Genomic DNA, 19533 nt, shown 5'->3' with positions numbered 1-19533 from the left:
GAAGGGGCAGCCTCAACAAAAAAATAGCTTTCACCAGAGTAGAGACATGGAAATTTAGAAATATAGTAAAGAATACAAAGACACTAGTAAAAATAATAAAATACAGAAGCATATAGGGTAATATCGGGAGGGAATTTTAATTTTTCAACAGCTTAATATACCCCTGACCCTAAAAGGTAGGAGTAAAACAAAAGACTGCATTAATATACAAATTGAAAGCCATGGGTTACATTTATCACACTCACACCCTAGACTCTGTAGTTAAACCACTCCCTGAGTGGAATCTCAAGTTATTTCCATAAAGGGAACTGGAACTTAGATGGATCTTTAGACTTTTGTTTGAGTGGAATCTCAAGTTATTTCCATAAAGGGAACTGGAACTTAGATGGATCTTTAGACTTTTGTTTTAGGTAGGAACCAACTACTTCCCTATTTCAGGAGCACAAGGTCTGGCAACTAGCCACCCATGTTGACAATAGCTTTGAGAAAGTAGAACTCTCTGATTTGCAGCTAGGTAGGTCCTTTGAGTTAGAAACACAATAACCTTGAATGAACTAGAAACAAATCCCAAAAACTCTCAGACCTTTGACTTCTTTGGGCCTCCACAGGTGGGAGAAGGTCCCTGAGGGCCAACTATAGATAGATAACTGGGGAATTCAGGTTGGGGGGGGGGAGGAAAGAGGTGAACAAGGGACAAGGTCATCAATGTTCCTGTGACTGGAATCAAGACTGGTCACTGGTTTCACATGGGCTAGGTCTGATAGCCTAAGACCCAGAGTTGGCAAAGGACTTGTATAGTCAGACATTTTTGGGCTGTTAGCTCCCAAATGATGACATGGAGACTTATTAATTATGAGAGTTTGGCCTTAGCTTAGGCCTGTTCCCAAATAGCTCTTATAACTTCAATTAACCCATTTATATTCATCTATGTTCAGCCATGGGATTCATTACCTGTCTTCCATACTGTACATCTGATTTCCCTATCTCACTGGCAAATTCTGCCTCTCTTCCCAGAGTTCCTATCTCTTTTCAGAAGCCTTACCTATCCTCTCCTGCTTAGCTACTGGCTGTTCAGCTCTTTATTAAACCAATTAGAAGGTGCAGCGACACACCTTCATAGTGTACATAAAGATTATCTCGTAGCAGGCTTGGCTCCCATAATCCCCTCCATTAAAGAAGTTGGTTTGATTACTTCTTGCACTCTGAGGCATTCCAGGGATACATCACCAGTTTGTGTAATGCCACATCTAGATCCACAAACTGAGGGCCACTGGTGTAATGGTCTTTTCTGTCCCTTTAGAAGACAAGTCTGACCCACTCCCTCCTTCTCCCACCTAGGCACTTTCTTCCACTTCCAGCCTGAGCCCCTTCCCTCCTTTCTGTCTCTCCCAAAGAGGCAGCTACTGCCTCTCTCCCTTCTCCCCCCACCCTGCTTCTCTCTCTGCTCTTCTCCATTTTCCCCTTCCCGCCTTTCCCTTCATAACCCACTAAATACCCACTTTCTCTGCATGGCATGCCTAATAGGTCTGTCACTCAACTGCCTCACAGCTACCTGCCTGGGACCAGCTGCCTTTGTAACCTGCTGTGATTTCATGGCCCACTGCCTGCTGCCCCCACTTGGGAACCTGAATACAGACTTAAAGTTTCCAGAAGTAAATATAGCCCTTCTGGGGACAAAAATTACCTCATTTCACCTGGAGAGAAATACAGAGCAGGTTATAGACTGCTACAACCAAGTCCCACATTGGTGAATCCTTCAACTTAAAGAGTATGGAAGACAGGCTGGAGAGATGGCTCAGCAGTTAAGAGTACTTATTTTTGAAGAGGACCTGAGTTCAATTTCCAGCACCCACATAGTAACTCACAACATCCTGTAACTCTAGTCCTAGGGGATCCAACGTCCTCTTCTGATCTCTGCAGGTACCAGTAACACAAGTGGTGCACAGGCAAAACATTCATTCACAAAATAATAAGACAAAAGCCTGCAGCTGATGACCCAGTCCCAAACAAGCATAATGTGAAGGCCCACACCAGACATATCCTTAGTGTAGATAGAAGTAATGACAGCACAAATGGAATGGACACATACACCTATCAGAATCTTTATAGGTTGCCCTTATATCTTTTCTGACTCTATACATGGTAGGTAGGTAGGTAGGTAGGTAGGTAGGTAGGTAGGTAGGTAGGTAGGTAGGTAGAGATAGATAGATAGATAGATAGATAGATAGATAGATAGATAGATAGATAGATAGATAGATAGGTAGGTAGATAGACAGGTAGATGATAGATAGAAGGTAGAGATAGGTGATAAAGAATTTTTTAAAAAACAACATAGAAGATAGTAAAGGGTCTCAGGTACTTCAGGTTGCCTACATCGCTAAAGAGCTTAAACACCTTATCATCTGCCTCCACTTCCCAAATGCTAGAATTGCAGGCATGCTTCACCATGCCCAGCTGAAAATGTGGCTTTATCAGGTTTCGTCAGGTTTAGTATTGGTTTGTGGAATTAATTTGGGGGGAGTTTCTTTCCTCTCTGTTTCACAGAATAGTTGGAGAAGCATTCATAGTGACTCTTCAAATGCCTGGTGAAATTTAACTGGATCCATCTGGTTCTAAGCTTTTATTGTTGGTTTTGTTCTTTAAAAATATAATGCTAGCATGTCCGCAGCCGCTAGTCCAGGCAGAGATGGCTAGAGCAGTGCAGGTTCCCCGCAGCGAGTGGCAGAGCTGGCGGGAGCGCATCCCGGACAGGCTGGTACCAGCCATATGGCCGGAAAGTCAGGCGGGCCAGTGACCAGGTGGCGGATAAAAGACTTACAGGACATAGTAAATAGACGTAAGGCTAAACATAAAGATGAACATTTATTACTTAAAGAAGAGGGAGAGAAAGAAAGGCAGAGATAGAAAAAGAGAGAGGGGGGAAAAACACGTGTGCACACGCCAAGAGGGGGAATAGAAGGGAGGGTTAAGATGGCGAGGGAGAGGTCAGAAGTGGCTGGGAGTGGGCGTGGCTTGCCCCTTAAAGGGACCAGACCAAAAGAATAACAGTAGGGAGACAAAATTATGTCTGTACTGTATTATACCTACCAAAATATAATAAACGATACACGCAAAAAGAATGTTATAGGTCTGGTGGTGCTTGTCTTTGATCCCAGTACTCAGTAGGTAGAGTCTGGTAGATCTCTGTGATCTCAAGACCAGTCTGGTCTATGAAGTGAGTTCTGGAACACTCATGGCTATGTAGAGAGACCCTGACTGAAAAAAAGAAAAAAAACTATAGAAGCTGGGCGGTGGTGGTGCCCACCTTTAATCCCAGCACTCGGGAGGTAGAGGCAGGCAGATCTCTGTGAATTTGAGGTCAGCCTAGTCTACAAGAGCTAGTTCCAGGACAGGCACCAAAGCTACAGAGAAACCCTGTTTCGAAAAAAAACTAAAAACAACTTTTAAAAAAAGCTATAAAGCAGTGTTGCTGATAAACATAAATACAAAAAATAATAATAAATAATTGCAAATAAAATTTAACAGTATATTTTAAAGATACATCATAATCAAGTTGGTTTTATTTTAGAAGTGCAAGGATGTTCAATATACAAATTAATAAGCATAATACAGCACAGAAATAGAATCAGTAATAAAAAAAATTCCGTGATTGTCTGGGCATAATAGTGCTAACCTTAAAACTTGGGAGGTAGAAGCAGAAGGGTCGAAATTTTGAAGTTTCTCTGTTTCCTGGAGCATGGCTCTAGGGTGAGTCAGAGTGTGTGAATCATGAAGACCAAGGGGTTAGGTAGGTATGATTGTAAATGCAATTCGATCACCTGGGGAATAAAGGCAGAAGGATCAGGAGACCAATGTCAGCTTTGGATACATAGTACATAGACCAGCCTGGCTACATGAGACATCGCAAAAAAAAAGTAACAAATAGTTGTTAGGTGTGATGGTGTATGCATAATCTTAGTACCTGGAAAAAGCTAAGGTAGGAGGATTGTGCATTCAAGTCAAACCTAGAATGCACAACAAGAGCATGTCATCTCAAAGAGAAATGGGGCTGGAGAGATGGCCTAGTGATTAAGAGCACTGGCTGCTCTTCCAGAGTACTCGGGTTCATTTTGCAGCACCCACATGGTAGCTCACAGCTGTCTGTTATTTCAGTTCTAGGGACCCTATGCTCTCACACAGACGTACATGTACACAAAACATCAAAACACCAATGCACATTAAATTATTTTTTAAAAGTGAAACTATTCAAAAATAAGTCCTGCTTTTTAATACATCAATAGTGAGCACACTAAGAAAGAAGGCAGGAAAATAATCCTATTCAACATATTCTTTAAAAATAGGAATAAATTTTAGTCAGGCAGTGGTGGTACACACCTTTAACCCCAGTACTCAGGAGGCAGAGACAGGTGGATCTCTGAGTTTAAGACCAGCCTGCTCTACAAGAGCTAGTTCCAGGACAGGCTCCAAAGTTACAGAGAAACCCTGTCTCAAAAAAAAAGTAGGAATAAATTTCAAGGAAGTAAAAGACCTTTACTATACAAATTGTAAAATAGGGCTGGTGATATGGCCTAGTAGGGAAAAGCACTTGACACTATGCCTAGCAACCCGAGTTTGATCCTCTGGACCCATAAGGAAGAAGACAGACTTCCACAAGTTGCCCTCTGACCTTCACATGTACACTAGAACACACACATGCACATATACAAATGTAAAAATTAATTTTAATACAATGATAAAACATTGAAGAAAGAAATTGAAAGAAACTAAAGAGTTGACTCAGTAGTTAAAATGTGTCTATACTGCACTTGAAGAGGACCTGAGTTCAGTTCCCAGCTCCCATCCAGGGCAACTCACAATCTCCCATAAGTGCTTAAGGGGGTCCAGATGCCTCTGCCCTCCGCAGACATGCACTCTCACATGCACAGACACATACACATAACTAAGACATTTGTAATTAAGAAACTAGACAGTGGAAAGGCCTTGTGTGTTCATAAATTGGGAGAATTAGTTTTATGAAATGACAATTCTGATGAAAGGTCTACAATTGAGTACAGTCCCTACTAAAGTCAACGGGATTCTTCACAGACCTAAAAAAGACAATCCTAAAAATTACACATGTGCACAAAAGACCCTGATGGTCAAAGGAGTCTGAGACAAAAATACAAAGCTGTCAGGCCTGGTAACACACGTCTTTAATCTCAGTACATAGGAGGCAGAGATAGACAGACCTCTATACAAGTTCAAGGCCAGTCTCATCTACAGAATGAATTCCAGGACAGCCAGGACTGTGTAGACAAACTTTGTTTTCAAAAAATAAAAAAAATGCAATGCTGAGGCATCACAGTACTTCATTTTATGCAGAGCCATGGTAACAAAAATCGCATACTACTGCCACAGAGATGGAAGCAGAGCCCAATAGAACAGCTAGAGTATCCAGAAATACACCTATGCATCTATAGCCATCTGATTTCTATAAAGTTGCCAAAACCACATATTGAAGAAAACACAGCCTCCTTAACACATGGTGCTGGTTAAAAACGCGTATCTGTATAAAAAGGTAGAAATTACATTCTTTTTTTTGCATTCTGTTGAAAAAACTCAAACTAGATCCAGTCCTTAATGTAAGATCTGAGACTTTGAACGTATTAGGGTAAAACAAGGGAAACACTTCAAGTGGAAGAAGGGATTTCCAGATAAGCCTTCTCTAGTTTAGGAAATAAAAGCTAGAACTGGCAGAGGACTATATCAAAATTTAAAGAATCTGTATAAAGAAGGAAGCCATCCATAAAGACAAAACCTCCAGAACAAGAAAATCTTTTCCAGTTCTTTATCCCCCAGAGATCAAATGGCCAGAATAGTAAAGAATTCTAAATCATGGTTGGAATGGTCTGTCCTGTCCCTTTAAGAGAGAGGTCACGCCACTCCCTCCCCTGCTGCAAAGGAAAGCTGATCTTCAGCCTCCAGCCTTAGTCCCTTCCCTTTTCATCTCTCAAAGAGGCAGCTTCTGTCTCTCCCTTCTCTCCACTTCTCCCCTTCCCCCTCTCTGTTTCTCTCTCTTTCTTTCTCTCTTTCTGCTTCTCTCTCTCTCTCTCTGTTCTTTTCCTCTTTTCCCCTCCATAACCCACTAAATAAATATTCAACATCGCTCTGCCTGGCATGCCTATCCATGTCTCTGCCTTCCCCCTCCCCGCACCCCACATGGCTCCCTGCCTAGGACCAGCCACCTTTGGAGACCTACGGCATGGTCTTGTGGCATGTCCATCCATCTGTCTCTCCTCATGGGACTGGTTGCCTCATTGAGGTCTCTCATCCTCCACGCGGCTCCATGCCTGGGACTAGCTGCCCCTTGTGGCCCACTGCAGCCACTTGGGGAACTACACCCATCCCTGCCTGGGACTGGCTGCTCTCAGAACCTGCTGCCCACTGCCTGAAGCCACTTGGGGACAGGCAACATTTTATTTAAACCATAACAATGTGGCACATGCCTATAGTTTCAGTACTTATAAGGCTAAGACAGTAAGATTAGGTATCTGAGGGCTATCCTGGACTACAAAGTAAAACTGTTCTCAAATAAGATTGTTAACAATAAACAGTTTAACCAATAGGCAAACTATTTGAGAAAACAGACAATAATATGTATTAAAAATATTCAATATCTTTAGCCATCAGGGAAACACAAATCAAAGTGACAATGAGATTCCATCTAACTTTGTTCAGAATGGCTGTGGATGGGGGTGGGGATAGGAATGCACTGGAGTCTGAGAGTTGTCTCCATACTGTTATTTAGGAAGTTTGAGGCAGGAGCACTGTCACAATACTCAGGTCAGCTTCATAGTGAGTTCTAGACCATCTCAGACTTCAGAATAAGACCTGTTTTAGAAACCAGTTGTGGGGAAAATGGCTCAGTCAATAAAAGCATGTGGCCCAAGGACCCACGTGGTGGAAGGAGAGACGTGACCCCTGCAAGATCCCTGACTTCATAGCATATTATGGTTCGTATGCACTCTCATTCTCACACAAATAAACAAAGAGGTTATACTTTCAATTTTATTTTTGATTTCTGAAACTTTATTATAAAAGCAGTTGAAAAAACGCACACCAAAATTAACCAGACACAAACACTATACAACTCAATGAACTTATATGCAATTGGAGTAGACATTTTATTTATTTATTTAATTTTTTGGTTTTTAGAGACAGGATTTCTCTGTATAACAACCCTAATTGTCCTGGAACTAGCTTTTGTATGCCAGACTGGCCTCAAACTCACAGAAATCCATCTGCCTCTGCCTCCCAAGTGCTGGGATTAAAGGTGTGTGCCACCACCACCCAGTTGAAGTAGACATTTTGAACAGAAGCTGTGGAGCTTCACACTGGATTTTACACTTCACTATCAAATATATTTTTAAAATTGTTTTATTTCTCTTTTTTTGTTGTTTTGGTTTATGGTTTTTCGAGACAGGGTTCCTCTGTAGCTTTGGAGTCTATCCTGGAACTAGCTCTTGTAGACCAGGCTGGTCTCAAACTCACAGAGATCCGCCTGCCTCTGCCTCTTGTGCTGGGATTAAAGACGTGCGCCACCATTGCCCGGCTTCAAATATATTTTTATATACTTATTTACAACAAAAACAAAAACAACAACAACAAAATCACAGCAGAGTTAGAACTAGAAAAACAACTACGCTTATATCCTCTTTTGTAACTTGTGTTTATTACCTGAATTCAGTTTTTTCTTGGGGGGGGGATTATTTTTGAGATAAGGTTTCTCTGTGTGACCCTGACTGTTCTTGAACTCATCTGTAGACTAGGCTGGCCTCAAACTCAGAGACATGTCTGCCTCTGCTTCCCTAGTGATGGGATTAAAGGTGAGTGCCACCACCATCTGACCAGCATTTAAAAAAAAAAAAAAAAAAGAAACAAAAACAGGATAATCTGAAAAATTCACATAGGATTATCTCAGAAAGGAAAGGGATGGGCGGAGAGCACACATGTGGGAGTTTTAAAGGGGGAACTGCCCTGCAGAACAGCAGCAAGAGACCAGACACCTGGGCTAGGAGTAACTTCCTGGAAGACAGAGGAACTCAGCTGGGCAGTGGAGGCGCTCGCCTTCTATCCCAGCACTCAGGAGGCAGAGGCAGGTGGATCTCTCTGAGTTCAAGGACAGCCTGGTCTACAAGAGCTAGTTCCAGGACAGCCTCCAAAGCTACTGAGAAAACGTCTCAAAACAAACAAACAAACAAACAAACAAAAAGCACATAACAAAAGACAGAGGAACTCCAAAGTAGAGTTCATTAGCTACACTGGCGTCTGCTTTTTGTAACTAGGGTTTGTTAGGATTAGCTCTTTTGACAAGGTAATGATCCTGACTGGAGACAGTGGTGACTTTGCCCTGAGCATAGCCTTGTTCTGAGATCAGAGTGTCTCAGCACAGCCAGCCCCAGTATGGCATCCACAGATTAGACTGAATCAGGTACATACGTAAAATGACAGTGTCACCATGAAAGCCACTCAAGTCTATAACTGTTAGTAATTATAAATTAAAAGATGAATAGGGAAAAAAACTAACCCTGTAAGATTGCTGCTGAATTTGACAATTTTTTCAAAGTACAGCATTTAGGATGGATTGTAGCTCAGTTGGTAAGAGTGCTTGCCTATCTGGCATACTAGAAGTGTTGGGTCCAAACCTTAGTGCCACATAAACCCACATGGTGGCTCAGGCCAACAATCCTAACACCGAAGAAGTGGAGCCAAAAAGCTCCAGAAGGAGTTCAAAGTCATCCTTTGTAGAGTGAGACTGTCTCGAAAAGGAGAAGGAGAAGGGAGTGGAAGTGCTTGGTGGGGTGGGGTGCAGTATACTAAAAAATTAGATAGCTCCCCGCCCCAAGACAGGGTTTCTCTGTAGCTTTGGAGCCTGTCCACGAACTAACTCTTGTAGACCAGGCTGGCCTGGAACTCACAGAAATCCTCCTGCCTCTCCCTCCTGAGTGCTGGGATTAAAGGTGTGCACCACCACCACCCGGCAAAACTGAGTATCTTATTTGCTTTTTCAAGATAAACTCCAGACAGGATTGGCTAGGCTGATAAGGCTACATTCTGGTTTTTGTTGTTATTCGCAGGCGGTGAACTCAATTGAGGTCTTTACTCAATCCCTTTAAGGTGTAAGATTGGATTTATTTCCCTGTGACCTAGAATTACTGAAGGCAGAAGCGCCAGAACCCAGACAGGAAGGGGCGTGACCTCCTACTTCTGGCTCCCAGGCATCCTGCCCGGAAGAGCGGAAGAGCGAGTAACACAGTCGCTGGGAACCTGGGATTCTTCCGGTGCTCCCTGTAATTCGTCATTCGTGTGAGGCCCTTTCTGCAGATTCTAGCCAGGTAGACCCCGGTGCTTTGTGGTACACACGGGTCTCCTGCATTAAGGACCCCTAAGGCTCGTGAGCTTGAGAAGGTCAGGAATTGTGTGTGGCAGTCTTTCTCAGTAACTATGCAAGGTGATCGTTCCAGATAAGAACTGACCCAAACGTGTTTCTCATTTACTCTGATGTTTGTTGGCATTTTGGAGCACTAGTAAGGACGATGACTCAGGTACAACAAGGGAACGCTGGGACTGGAAGGGTGGGCTGCTTGGGTCTGGGGTTCCTAGTGAACCTCAAAACGTTAAGGAGAGGTCAGGGCCTTTCTTCACTGGTTTCTTCATGAAGCACCTAGCTGACGCCAGGCACAGCTGGGCGTGGCGAGGAAACAGTGGTGAACAGAGAATCTCTGCTCGTGAGGACCTTGCGTGCAGTGGGGGTGTTGGACTCTAGTGTCCAACCCGAGAAGGAGTCTCCCCCAGAGACCACCTCATACACCACAGCCGATGCAAAAGCATGAGGATTTTATTAATTCTGTCATGACAGCATTCGGGAAGCCGAGAGACCCCAACTAGCTGGTACAGACTACTTTTAAAGGAGAAGGCCCCATAGAAACAAGAGGGGTTGTTCCTTGACCATTATGATTGGCTTATTCGAGAAGGGCTAATACCAATAATTGACTGGAGAACTATTGTCAGATCAGATGAGGTAAGAGGTCATTTTGACCCCGTTTCCCAGGGTACTGAGTCAAAACATACGTGTATGGGTAATTGTTCAGGAACTGAGTACATGCGTGTGTACCTGTTAGGTCCTTGGTTCCCAGGGGAGGAGGGGAAGCACTAAGGCACGGAGGCTGAGAGGGTTTGAAATTGTCAAAAATGGCTTCAGAATTGTCTAAAGACTTACAGGGGAAGTTAGAACGAACCTGGCGTGAGAAAGCGATAGCTCTTGCTGCTATCTGTGTGGACTGGGTGAGAGAAGGGCCAGCAGCAGCAGGGAATCCCAGGAGAAGGGAAAAGCTGGAATCAGCTGTTTGTGACGATAGCCAAGGCTGAACTAAGACTCAGTAGCCCAGCTAGCTCTACACTCAAAATCCTGCTTCAGCCTCCCTGGTGCTGGGCTTACAGGCACGTGCCACCACACCTGTTTCGCAATCGGCCATTAAGCCTAGGGAATGATAATGCAGGGGAGAGCAGAGGGGTGTCGTGGAGGTCATCAAAGCTGAGGTTGTATTCCAACCAAGGCCTAGGTGTGCTGGCTTAGAGACATAGAGCACAAAGGCTTGGAGACCAGTGTGCCTGTGTGTTCCCTTCTGGCAGAGACTGTGTTTGGAAGGCAAGAGCAAGAGAAAATTTGTCTTGAGGATGCACGGACCCCAGGGCTGTGGGCGACCACTGGACAATTGACCTTCCCTTTGAAGGGGAAACCTATGAGCAAATAAGAGGAAACTAAAAGGATTATTCTGAGTGTGGAACCAGATTCTGTGAGCTGCAGCAGTGAGCCCCAGTGAGAGGGAGTGTCCCCAGTCCAGAAGTGATTTGCAGTTTGTCCCTGAAAGGAGCATTTTGGATGCTGAAAGTGGAGTCGGGGGCTGGGGTATACCACAATTGATAGAGTGTTTGTCTAGCGTGCACAGAGCCCTAGCCCAGCATAAAGCTGGGTGTGGTAGTACATGTCTCCAATTCCAGTGCTCTGGGGGTAGGGTCGGAAAAGGCCTCCGAGAGTTCAAAGCCTTCTTTGGATAGATGAAACCCTGTCTCCAAGGGAAAAGGAAAGCCAGCACTGACGGGGCTTCCCCGAGGTAGAGAAGAAGCCTAGAGCAGAAGAGGCTGTCAGGTGGGCCCTGGTGAGGAGCAGCACAGGTAGCAAGGGCTCCCCCATCTAAGGAGATTCCTGTGTGGTGAGCAAGGCCTGCATCCAGGGAGAACTCGGAACAGATGGAAATATCTGGTCTCAGCGTGGCAGTTTTCTTCCTTTCCCTCCTTTTTCTCAACTAAATATTTCTTAGACTTTTTTTCCTTGTTCTCTCTCTCTCTCTCTCTCTCTCTCTCTCTCTCTCTCTCTCTCTCTCTCTCTCTCAGCTTTTCAAGACAAGATCCTGGAACTCCCTCTATAGATCAGGCTGGCCTCGAACTCACAGATCTGCCTGTCTCTGCCTCCTGCGCGCTGGAATTAAAGGCAGCACCACCACCACTACCCGACTTGTCATTTTTTTGTGTTTGTTTTCTCGAGACAGGGTTTCTCTGTAGCTTTGGAGTAAGTCCTGGAACTCACTTGATAGACTAGGCTGGCCTCACGAAGATCTGCCTGTCTCTGGGATTAAAGACATGTACCACCACCTGACTTCCCCCTACTTTTTTTCTTTCTGTTATACGTATAGCAGTATTCCTCTTGGACACAGTACAAGAATAGGAGCCAGGCGGTGGTGGTGCACACCTTTAATCCCAGCCCTCGGGAGGCAGAGGCAGGTGGATCTCTGTGAGTCTGAGGCCAGTCTGGTCTACAAGAGCTAGTTCCAGGACAGCCAGGGCTACACAGAGAAACCCTGCCTCAAAACAAAAAAACTCCAACTCATCTTGACTAGGGGATAGGAATTCCTGACAACCCCAGTTCATGTTTCATGGCCAGAGAGAAAGCCTGGATCCTAAACAGGGTGAAAATAATAAATACTATGGGTAGGAAGAGACTCAAAGTGGGTGACCTCGAGTCTTAATAAGTATTATCTCTCTCTCTCTCTCTCTCTCTCTCTCTCTCTCTCTCACTCTCTTACTCTTTGGTTTTTCGAGATAGGGTTTCTCTGTAGCTTTTGGAGCCTGTCCTGGAACTAGCTCTTGTAGACCAGGCTGGCCTCGAACTCACAGAGATCCGCCTGCCTCTGCCTACTGAGTGCTGGGATTAAAGGCGTGCGCCACCACTGCTTGGCTAATAAGTATTATCATTTGAACCAAAGAGAAGCATGGAATTTTCAGCTGACTATGACACGATCCAATGAATCTTGAATTAATTCTATTATTGCTTCTTGGTGGCTCTTAGGTGGGCCAAAGTAGAAGGAAGACTGAGGCACTAGATGGGTGTGGTCACATGAGCCAGTAATCCTTGTGGAAGTGCAATGATCTAGTCCAAGCCCAGTTTTATAAAAGGGGTGTTCTGGTGATGTGGACCAGTGAGTACAGGCTCTCACTGCCAAGGCTGATGACCTGAGTTTGGTCCTACATGGCGAAGGAGAGAGCCAACTCCCCAAAGTTGTCCTCTGACCACTCATGTGCCACAGAATGTGTATGCCCCCCATTTATGTACATACCCACACAATAAAAATGAATGCAATAAAATTGGAGAGGGGTTGAATGACAGTTTTACAAAAGGGGGAGCAGTAGGTAAACCCCATGGAAGCTGAGGAGGTAGACTTGGTGAAGCTTGGGTGCCCTTATTTTCTGCCGATGTCTAAGCCCTATTTAAAGAAGGCCATTGGCCAGGAAAGAAGTGGGCATGTTCGGTCCACGGGGGTCACACAAAGATGAGAACACCACCAAGTCTAATAAACCAGAAGCAAACTTTATTCCAGAAACCAGATCCTAGGAAAACCAGAAACAAACTTAAAAAATAAAAAATAAAACACTGTGGGGCACAGAAGCTTATCAGCTAGATGAGACCACAGCCAGAGATGGTATTTGTTAGGCTGTGGCAAAAGGCTGGTTTCCGAACCCACCTTTTATAGTAGGGACACCAAGCATTAGCTCTGAACAAAGGAATTTTTTAAAGGCTTTTTTAAAAAAAAATATCTATTTATTTATTATGTACACAATAATCTGTCTGTATGTATGTCTGAGGCCAGAAGAGGGCACCAGACCTCATTAGAGATGGTTGTGAGCCACCATGTGGTTGCTGGGAATTGAACTCAGGACCTTTAGAAGACCAGGCAATGCTCTTAACCACTGAACCATCTCTCCAGCCCCAACAAAGGAATTTTTACAACCTTGCCCTGACCCTTGGGTTGGTCAGCAGAGACCCTAAAGAGGGGAGTGAGTGCTTATGTCAATGGGTAACTAGGCAGCCATCGTGAAATAAGTTTCAGAGGAGATTACAACGAAGGTCACTAATTGCGAGAAAACAGATGCCTTTAGCAATTAGTCAGAAAGGGACTGCTAGTAATACTTACTAGAAGGTTAATAAATTAGGATTAACTGGTTCTTAGGCTGAGAATTTAGGAGATAGCAGAAAGCTTTTCACACTATTTCAAGGTAAAACTCAGATACTGACTGCCATACTTTACAACTTCCATTATCAGAGCTCATCAATTAAACCGTTGTATTTGTCCACTGTCTCCTGGTACCTCCAGGTGTAAATTGGAGTCTTATGCCTCTCCTCTGGTGGCGCCAGTTTTTCATAAGGGAGACAGTGTCTAGCCCAAAGGTCACATATCTCTGTCTCCTAAAGATTAACTCACTTCACATCTGTCGTTTATCAGGGTTGGCCAGGACACTACTCTCAATTTCAGGGAAAAGCTCTGGCCTTGTAAATAAAACAGCCAGTTGTAAAATGACCTAAGCATCCCAAGCATCTGAGAAAATAGCTCACTGTGAATGAGTGATCCTTGATCTGCTGAGAAAGCTGCTGATAGTCTGTTCTCATTCTCCTAGACTTATAACTTTATATTCTTTTATTTCTACATTCTTATTTTTGGAATCTACATTTTTATTTTCTTATTCTTGGACTCTTCAGGCAGTTGTTCTACCCAGTGTCACCACCCTGACTTCCTCTTCTCCTCGTCCCTAGAAGGTAACCCAGGCCTTTCCTGTTACCAGAACTGCTCTGCCTGGGGAGGGAGTGCTGGAGATTAAATATAGCCATCCCGTGTTCTCCATACTACACCCCCAGCCCCTGTTTTGCATTTTTGGGTGGGCTCAAAGGTCAGCTATTATCCTATTCAGCAAAACTGGAAGCTTGGGTGTGCTCGAGGTCAAGCCTGACTCAGAGGAACTGCAGCAGATGCACACTATAAAATGCCAGCTTGACTCACACCACAGGGCACTCCTGCCAGAGGAGCTGAGGTACTGAAAACAGGACAATCAAGCAGGTTGGCACATGAGTACAGGACAGAGTGGTTCCTAAGTCACATCTTGATGTGTGGCCTGCTCATAGAGGCTTGCCTAGGATCAGGAAGTGAAGCCAAGCCACACCCGTGCTTCTGGAGAGCTTCCTCCCCCTGTGGGTGGACACTGGCTTTCTCCCTAGCACCTTACAGAGCACTAGGGTACTAACCACCTCCCCATTACTACCATGGGTATCTCTGTCAGAAGTTCGCTCTTTGTCTTTCCACATTGAAGAAACAGTTTGAGGCCAGTGAAAGTCATTTTACTTCAACCAAATATGAACTCAATTTAAATCCCTCCACAGACAAAATAAAACCCAAGACTGGGGGTGTAGCTCAGTGGTAGTGAGCACGAAGCCTTTGTCTGCCCTCCAGCACCACATAAACCAGAGAGGGTGGTGGCACATACCTTCCTTCAGGATTTGAGAGGCAAAGGCTGGAGGATCAGAAGTTCAAGGCCATCTTTGAGTACAGAGTGTTACAGGTCAGCCCTGGCCTACCTGAAACCCTTTCTCACAAAAAAGGGGGGGGGGGATAGGGAAGGACAGTGGAAAAGGAGAAAGACCTAAGTCCCTGGTGGGAACTTCAGCTTCCACATCTGCTTTAGAATTAGGCTGGCAGGCATTCCTAAGAATGAGGGTCTTGGCCCCAGAGCCTGCCTCCTAGGTTTGAACCCTATATCCATGGCACACTGCGTATCCAGAACACTCCAGAACACTGTTGCTTCATTAACCAGGCCGAAAACCACAGATAACCTAAATTTAGAGACTTGGTTAAAATAAAATCACATTTCAAAACTGTTCCAGTGTGCCAGGCAGCTCTCTTGCTTATATACACCCACTGTGAAATAGAAATAGAAAATGGATATTAACATAGCTGTGCTTTGCTTATCAACAAGGATGACACATTAAGAAATGTGGCTTTTTGTTTGTTTTTTGGTTTTTCAAGACAGGGTTTCTCTGTGTAGCTTTGGAGCCTTTCCTGGCACTAGCTCTTCTAGATCAGGCTGGCCTCAAACTCAGAGATCCGCCTGCCTCTGCCTCCTGAGTGCTGGGATTAAAGGTGTGCACCACCACTGCCTGGCCATATTATGAAATGCTAAGTGACCGGAGTGCCTGCATTCCAAGTAAGACAGCTGTGTGGTCACAGTCTTTTTGTTTTGTTTTGCCTTAAGGAGATTTTCATTCAAAAAATGTAGTATATCTTTGTGTGTGTGTGTGTGTGTGTGTGTGTGTGTGTACGTGTGTGTGTACGTGTGTGTACTTACACCGATGCCACAGGGCATGTGAGGGTCAGAGGACAATTTGTAGATCCCAAGTATTGAACTGTGGTCATCAGGCTTGTCAGCAAGTGCCTTTACCTACTGAACCATCTCACCGGCCCAGCAATACAATCTTAGGGACCTCCGTTGTATATATAAATTTTGTCCTTGACTAAAATGTTACATAGCATGTAACTATATATATTGGGGGGGGATAGTAAATCTCAAGCCAACATGGCAAATCTGACTTCACATTTAGTGAGTTGCATTTATAATTCTATCTATGATAGAGCAACAATTAGCCCAGAAGGGTAGAATAGCAGATTAGATTGTATGATAGGTACCACCTCTACAACAGGCTTTTTGTTAGAATTAAATTACCTTAGCTAAATGGAAAGAAAACCATAGAGTAAAATGAAATCAAGGTTTCAGAATAGGCCACCAGTGGCCCATTGGATGCTGCTGGTGCTCATTCTACTGTTTTGTTGTTGTTGTTGTTGTTTTAAAAAAAAAACACAGTCTCATTATGTAGCGTTGGCTGGCCTGTAATTTACTGCATAGACCATGTTGGCCTCAAGTTCATGAAGATCACTTGCCTCTGCCTCTGAAGTGCTGGAACTAACAGCCTGCAAAAAACAAACCTGGCATAATTTCAGTTTAGTTTAGTTGCACGATAGTCTCTTTGTGCTTTCTTTTTTAAATGTCTTCATCTTGCTGGGAGGTGGTGTTGCATGCCTTAAATCCCAGCACTTGGGAGGCGGAGGTAAGTGAATGAGTTTAAAGCTGACCTGCTCTACAGAATGAGTTCCAGGACAAGGTTCAAAGCCACAGAGAAATCCTGTCTCAACAACAACAACACTACACACACACTCACAAAGTCTTGGTCTTATACATGGAATAGTGTTTATGGCAGGGAGATCTCTGTGAGTTTGAGGCCAGCCTGGTATACAGAGAAGGTGCCATGACAGGTTCCAAAGCTACAGAAAAACCCTGTCTCGAAAAAAAAAAAAAAAAAGGTCTAAAATGACCTGATTTTTAAAAACGATTTATTTTTATTTTGTGTATGTGTGTGTGCTTGAGTGCCTATCTATGTACAATCTGCGTGCAGTGCCTGCAGAGGCCAAAAAAGAGCATAGGATTCCCTGGAGCTACAGATGGTGGTAAGCTGCCATGTGGGTGCAGGGAACTGAACAACCCTCTGTAAAAGCAGCCAGTACTTTGAACTGCTAAACCAACCTTACCTCTGTAGCCCAAACCTGTCACAACCATTCCGTTGGTGAACTGTCTCCCCATTACTATGTGCTACGCTTGAGCTCTGGTGACGGCTCAGTCCAAAGAGTGCTTCCAGGGCAAGTGTGAGTGCTGCGTTCAATCTCCAGCACCCACGTGAAAATTTGTGGCACATGCATGACCCCAGTACTGAGGCGGAGACAGAAGATCCCTGGGGATCACTACCAGGCATCCAATCCTAAACGGCAAGCCCTGGCTCCCAATGAGAGAGCCTGTGAAAGAACAAAGCTTCTGAGGAATAATACCCGAACTTAGCCTCTAGCCTGTTCGCACACGTACAGCTGCACACAATGAATGCACACTCAAGTGGGCACACACATACACGTGCTATACACTACTATGTTCTACCTTTATTTATATTTCTAGAACCTAACATTTACAGTGATTTAAGACTCACTTCCCACCAGCTATGGCAGGTGCTTGTAATCCCAGCTCTCGGGAGGCTGAGATGGAAGGAACACAAGTTCCAGCCTATTCTACAGAGTGAGTTCTGGGCCAGCTAAGGCTACATTGTAGGACCAAGTCACCGTACTGAAAAAGAAAAAAAGCAGGCTTGAGAAATGGCTCGGCAGTTAAGAGGAGAAGACCTAAGTTTGGTTCCCAGCACCTACATAAGGTGGCTCACAACCACCTGTCGCCCCAGGGGCATCTGACACCGTTGGCCTTGTGGGCGCTGTGTGCAAATCCATACTCACACATAGTTACATTTTTTAAAACAAAGCGACAAGAGCAATCCTTTTCCTACTCCCTTGTACTGTCCCATCCCCAGGATGTCAAAAGTGCTCCTGTCCAGCATCTGTGACTACTTGCTGTTTACTGTGTGATGTGTGACGTAACGCTCTCCCTTAGGACAGAGAAAATGTCGTAGGCAAAGTGATGCACTAACAGAAGGTCTTCCCCCATTTCATTCTAGAGAAATCTGTTCGTGGCCAGTGTAATGGAAGAGCCTCAGATCAATGACTCTTTTCAACAAGAACTTGAAGATTTCATTAGAAAGCAGAAAGCCAGAGGATTACATCCAAGGGTCAACTTCAGAAATATGGCAGAGAACTCTGTTTACCAAGAAAGAGACCGTGTCAACTCTGGAGCTTCAATGCCCTCATTCAGAGAGCATCCCAGATCCTCTACTTCCTATGAATGGTGGACAGGGGAAAACATGGTACCTCACTGCAGACCAAGACTGGAATCTCTAAGCCATCATCAGAAGAACCAGAATCAAGACAGAAAGGAAATGCCACGGCACCAGGTGCAGGGAGGAGCTGCCTGTGCTGAGCAAGAGTCGCCCAAGAGGAAACACCACAGAGAGAGGGCTTCACGCGAAGACGAGGAGGGCCTCAGAAGAAGGAAGTTCTCATCAGAATTAGCGGGTACTGAGAAGTCCAAGCACAGAAAGGGGACCCGCCATGATGGAAAAGGCCCCACCAGAGGCAGGCACCAGTCTCATCGACAGAAGGAACCAGAGGAGAGGGATTTGTGGGATGAAGCGATCTTGGGTGGTTGCTCCTGATGTTTGGGCGTTTGGGGTCCCAAGAGTCGGTGACTTGGTTCTGATGGTGAGGATTGATTAAATGACCTTAAAGCAATAGATGCCAGTCTTCTGCCATGGTCCATTTGCTCTACTGGTGTCAAAATTGTGAGTCTGTCTGGGGGCATTCTTCTGGTACCAGCAGTGATCGCCCTTTAGTGCCCGAGGTCTTTGGGGTGTGCTGAGAGGCCAGGGGCTTTAGAAGCTAGCCGATCAAGGCAGCTCTAGGTATGGAGGCTGGAGATGTTCTGTGTTTTAACCAGCAGAAGCTCTTGCATGAGACAGGGTTTCTTTGTAGCTTTGGAGCCTGTCCTGGAACTCTTCCTGTAGTTCAGGCAGCCTCACAGAGATCCGTCTGTCTCTGTCTCCCGAGTGCTGGGATAAAAGGCAGTGTGTGCCACCACCGCCCGGCAAGCCAGATGCTATTAAACAAAAAAGATTAATAGATATATTTGCCAAAACATTTGGAGTTTGTGTAAAGTTTATTTTGCTATAAAATCTATAAAAAGTAGGATCTTGAAAATAAGCATTAAATAAACACAAAGTCATGGAGTATCTGGTTGGAGTGGGCTCAGGAGTCAAGAATTGAGTGGACTGTGAGGAATAGACCAGCCTTCGTGGGGCTAGTGAGAGGGCTCAGGGGGTAAAGGTGCTTGCCACCAAGCCTGGCTTACTTGAGTTTGATCCCTGGGACCCACACTGTAAAAGGAGAGAGATAACTCCCTCAGTGCGCCTTATTTATTTATTTATTTATTTATTTATTTATTCATTCATTCATTCATTCATTCATTCATTTTCATTTGGAATTTTGTTTCATATCATATGAGACTTTTCCAGGGGATATTTGTAAAGGCAAGAAACAGTGGGAAAACCACTTTTATCTCTTTGTTAGCTAGCATCCCTGCCCATTATCAAATTATCACCTCTGAAAACAGGACCTTACAAACTAGCCTGCTTTTACTACTTGGCTTTTTAGTCTCTTCCAATAGATGGCACTAGAAGGTCATTGTACAGTA

The 19533-nt window shown here is 44.5% G+C and overlaps 1 protein-coding gene across 1 annotated transcript; it reads left to right on the top strand.

Moving 5' to 3' along the window:
• The first annotated feature begins 9292 nt into the window (after positions 1-9292).
• LOC125404683 (uncharacterized) lies at positions 9293-18579 on the top strand. Its single transcript, XM_048440799.3, has 2 exons — positions 9293-9584; positions 17906-18579. Exons 1-2 carry the CDS (start codon positions 9576-9578, stop codon positions 18497-18499), a joined length of 603 nt encoding a protein of 200 aa, XP_048296756.3. The 5' UTR covers positions 9293-9575; the 3' UTR covers positions 18500-18579.
• The last annotated feature ends 954 nt before the right edge of the window (positions 18580-19533 follow it).

This window comes from Myodes glareolus, chromosome 6 (assembly GCF_982192425.1).
Source record: "Myodes glareolus chromosome 6, mMyoGla1.1, whole genome shotgun sequence".
Taxonomy (NCBI): domain Eukaryota; kingdom Metazoa; phylum Chordata; class Mammalia; order Rodentia; family Cricetidae; genus Myodes; species Myodes glareolus.
Note: the sequence above shows the minus strand (reverse complement) of the source record. Positions and strands in the feature narration are given on the sequence as shown.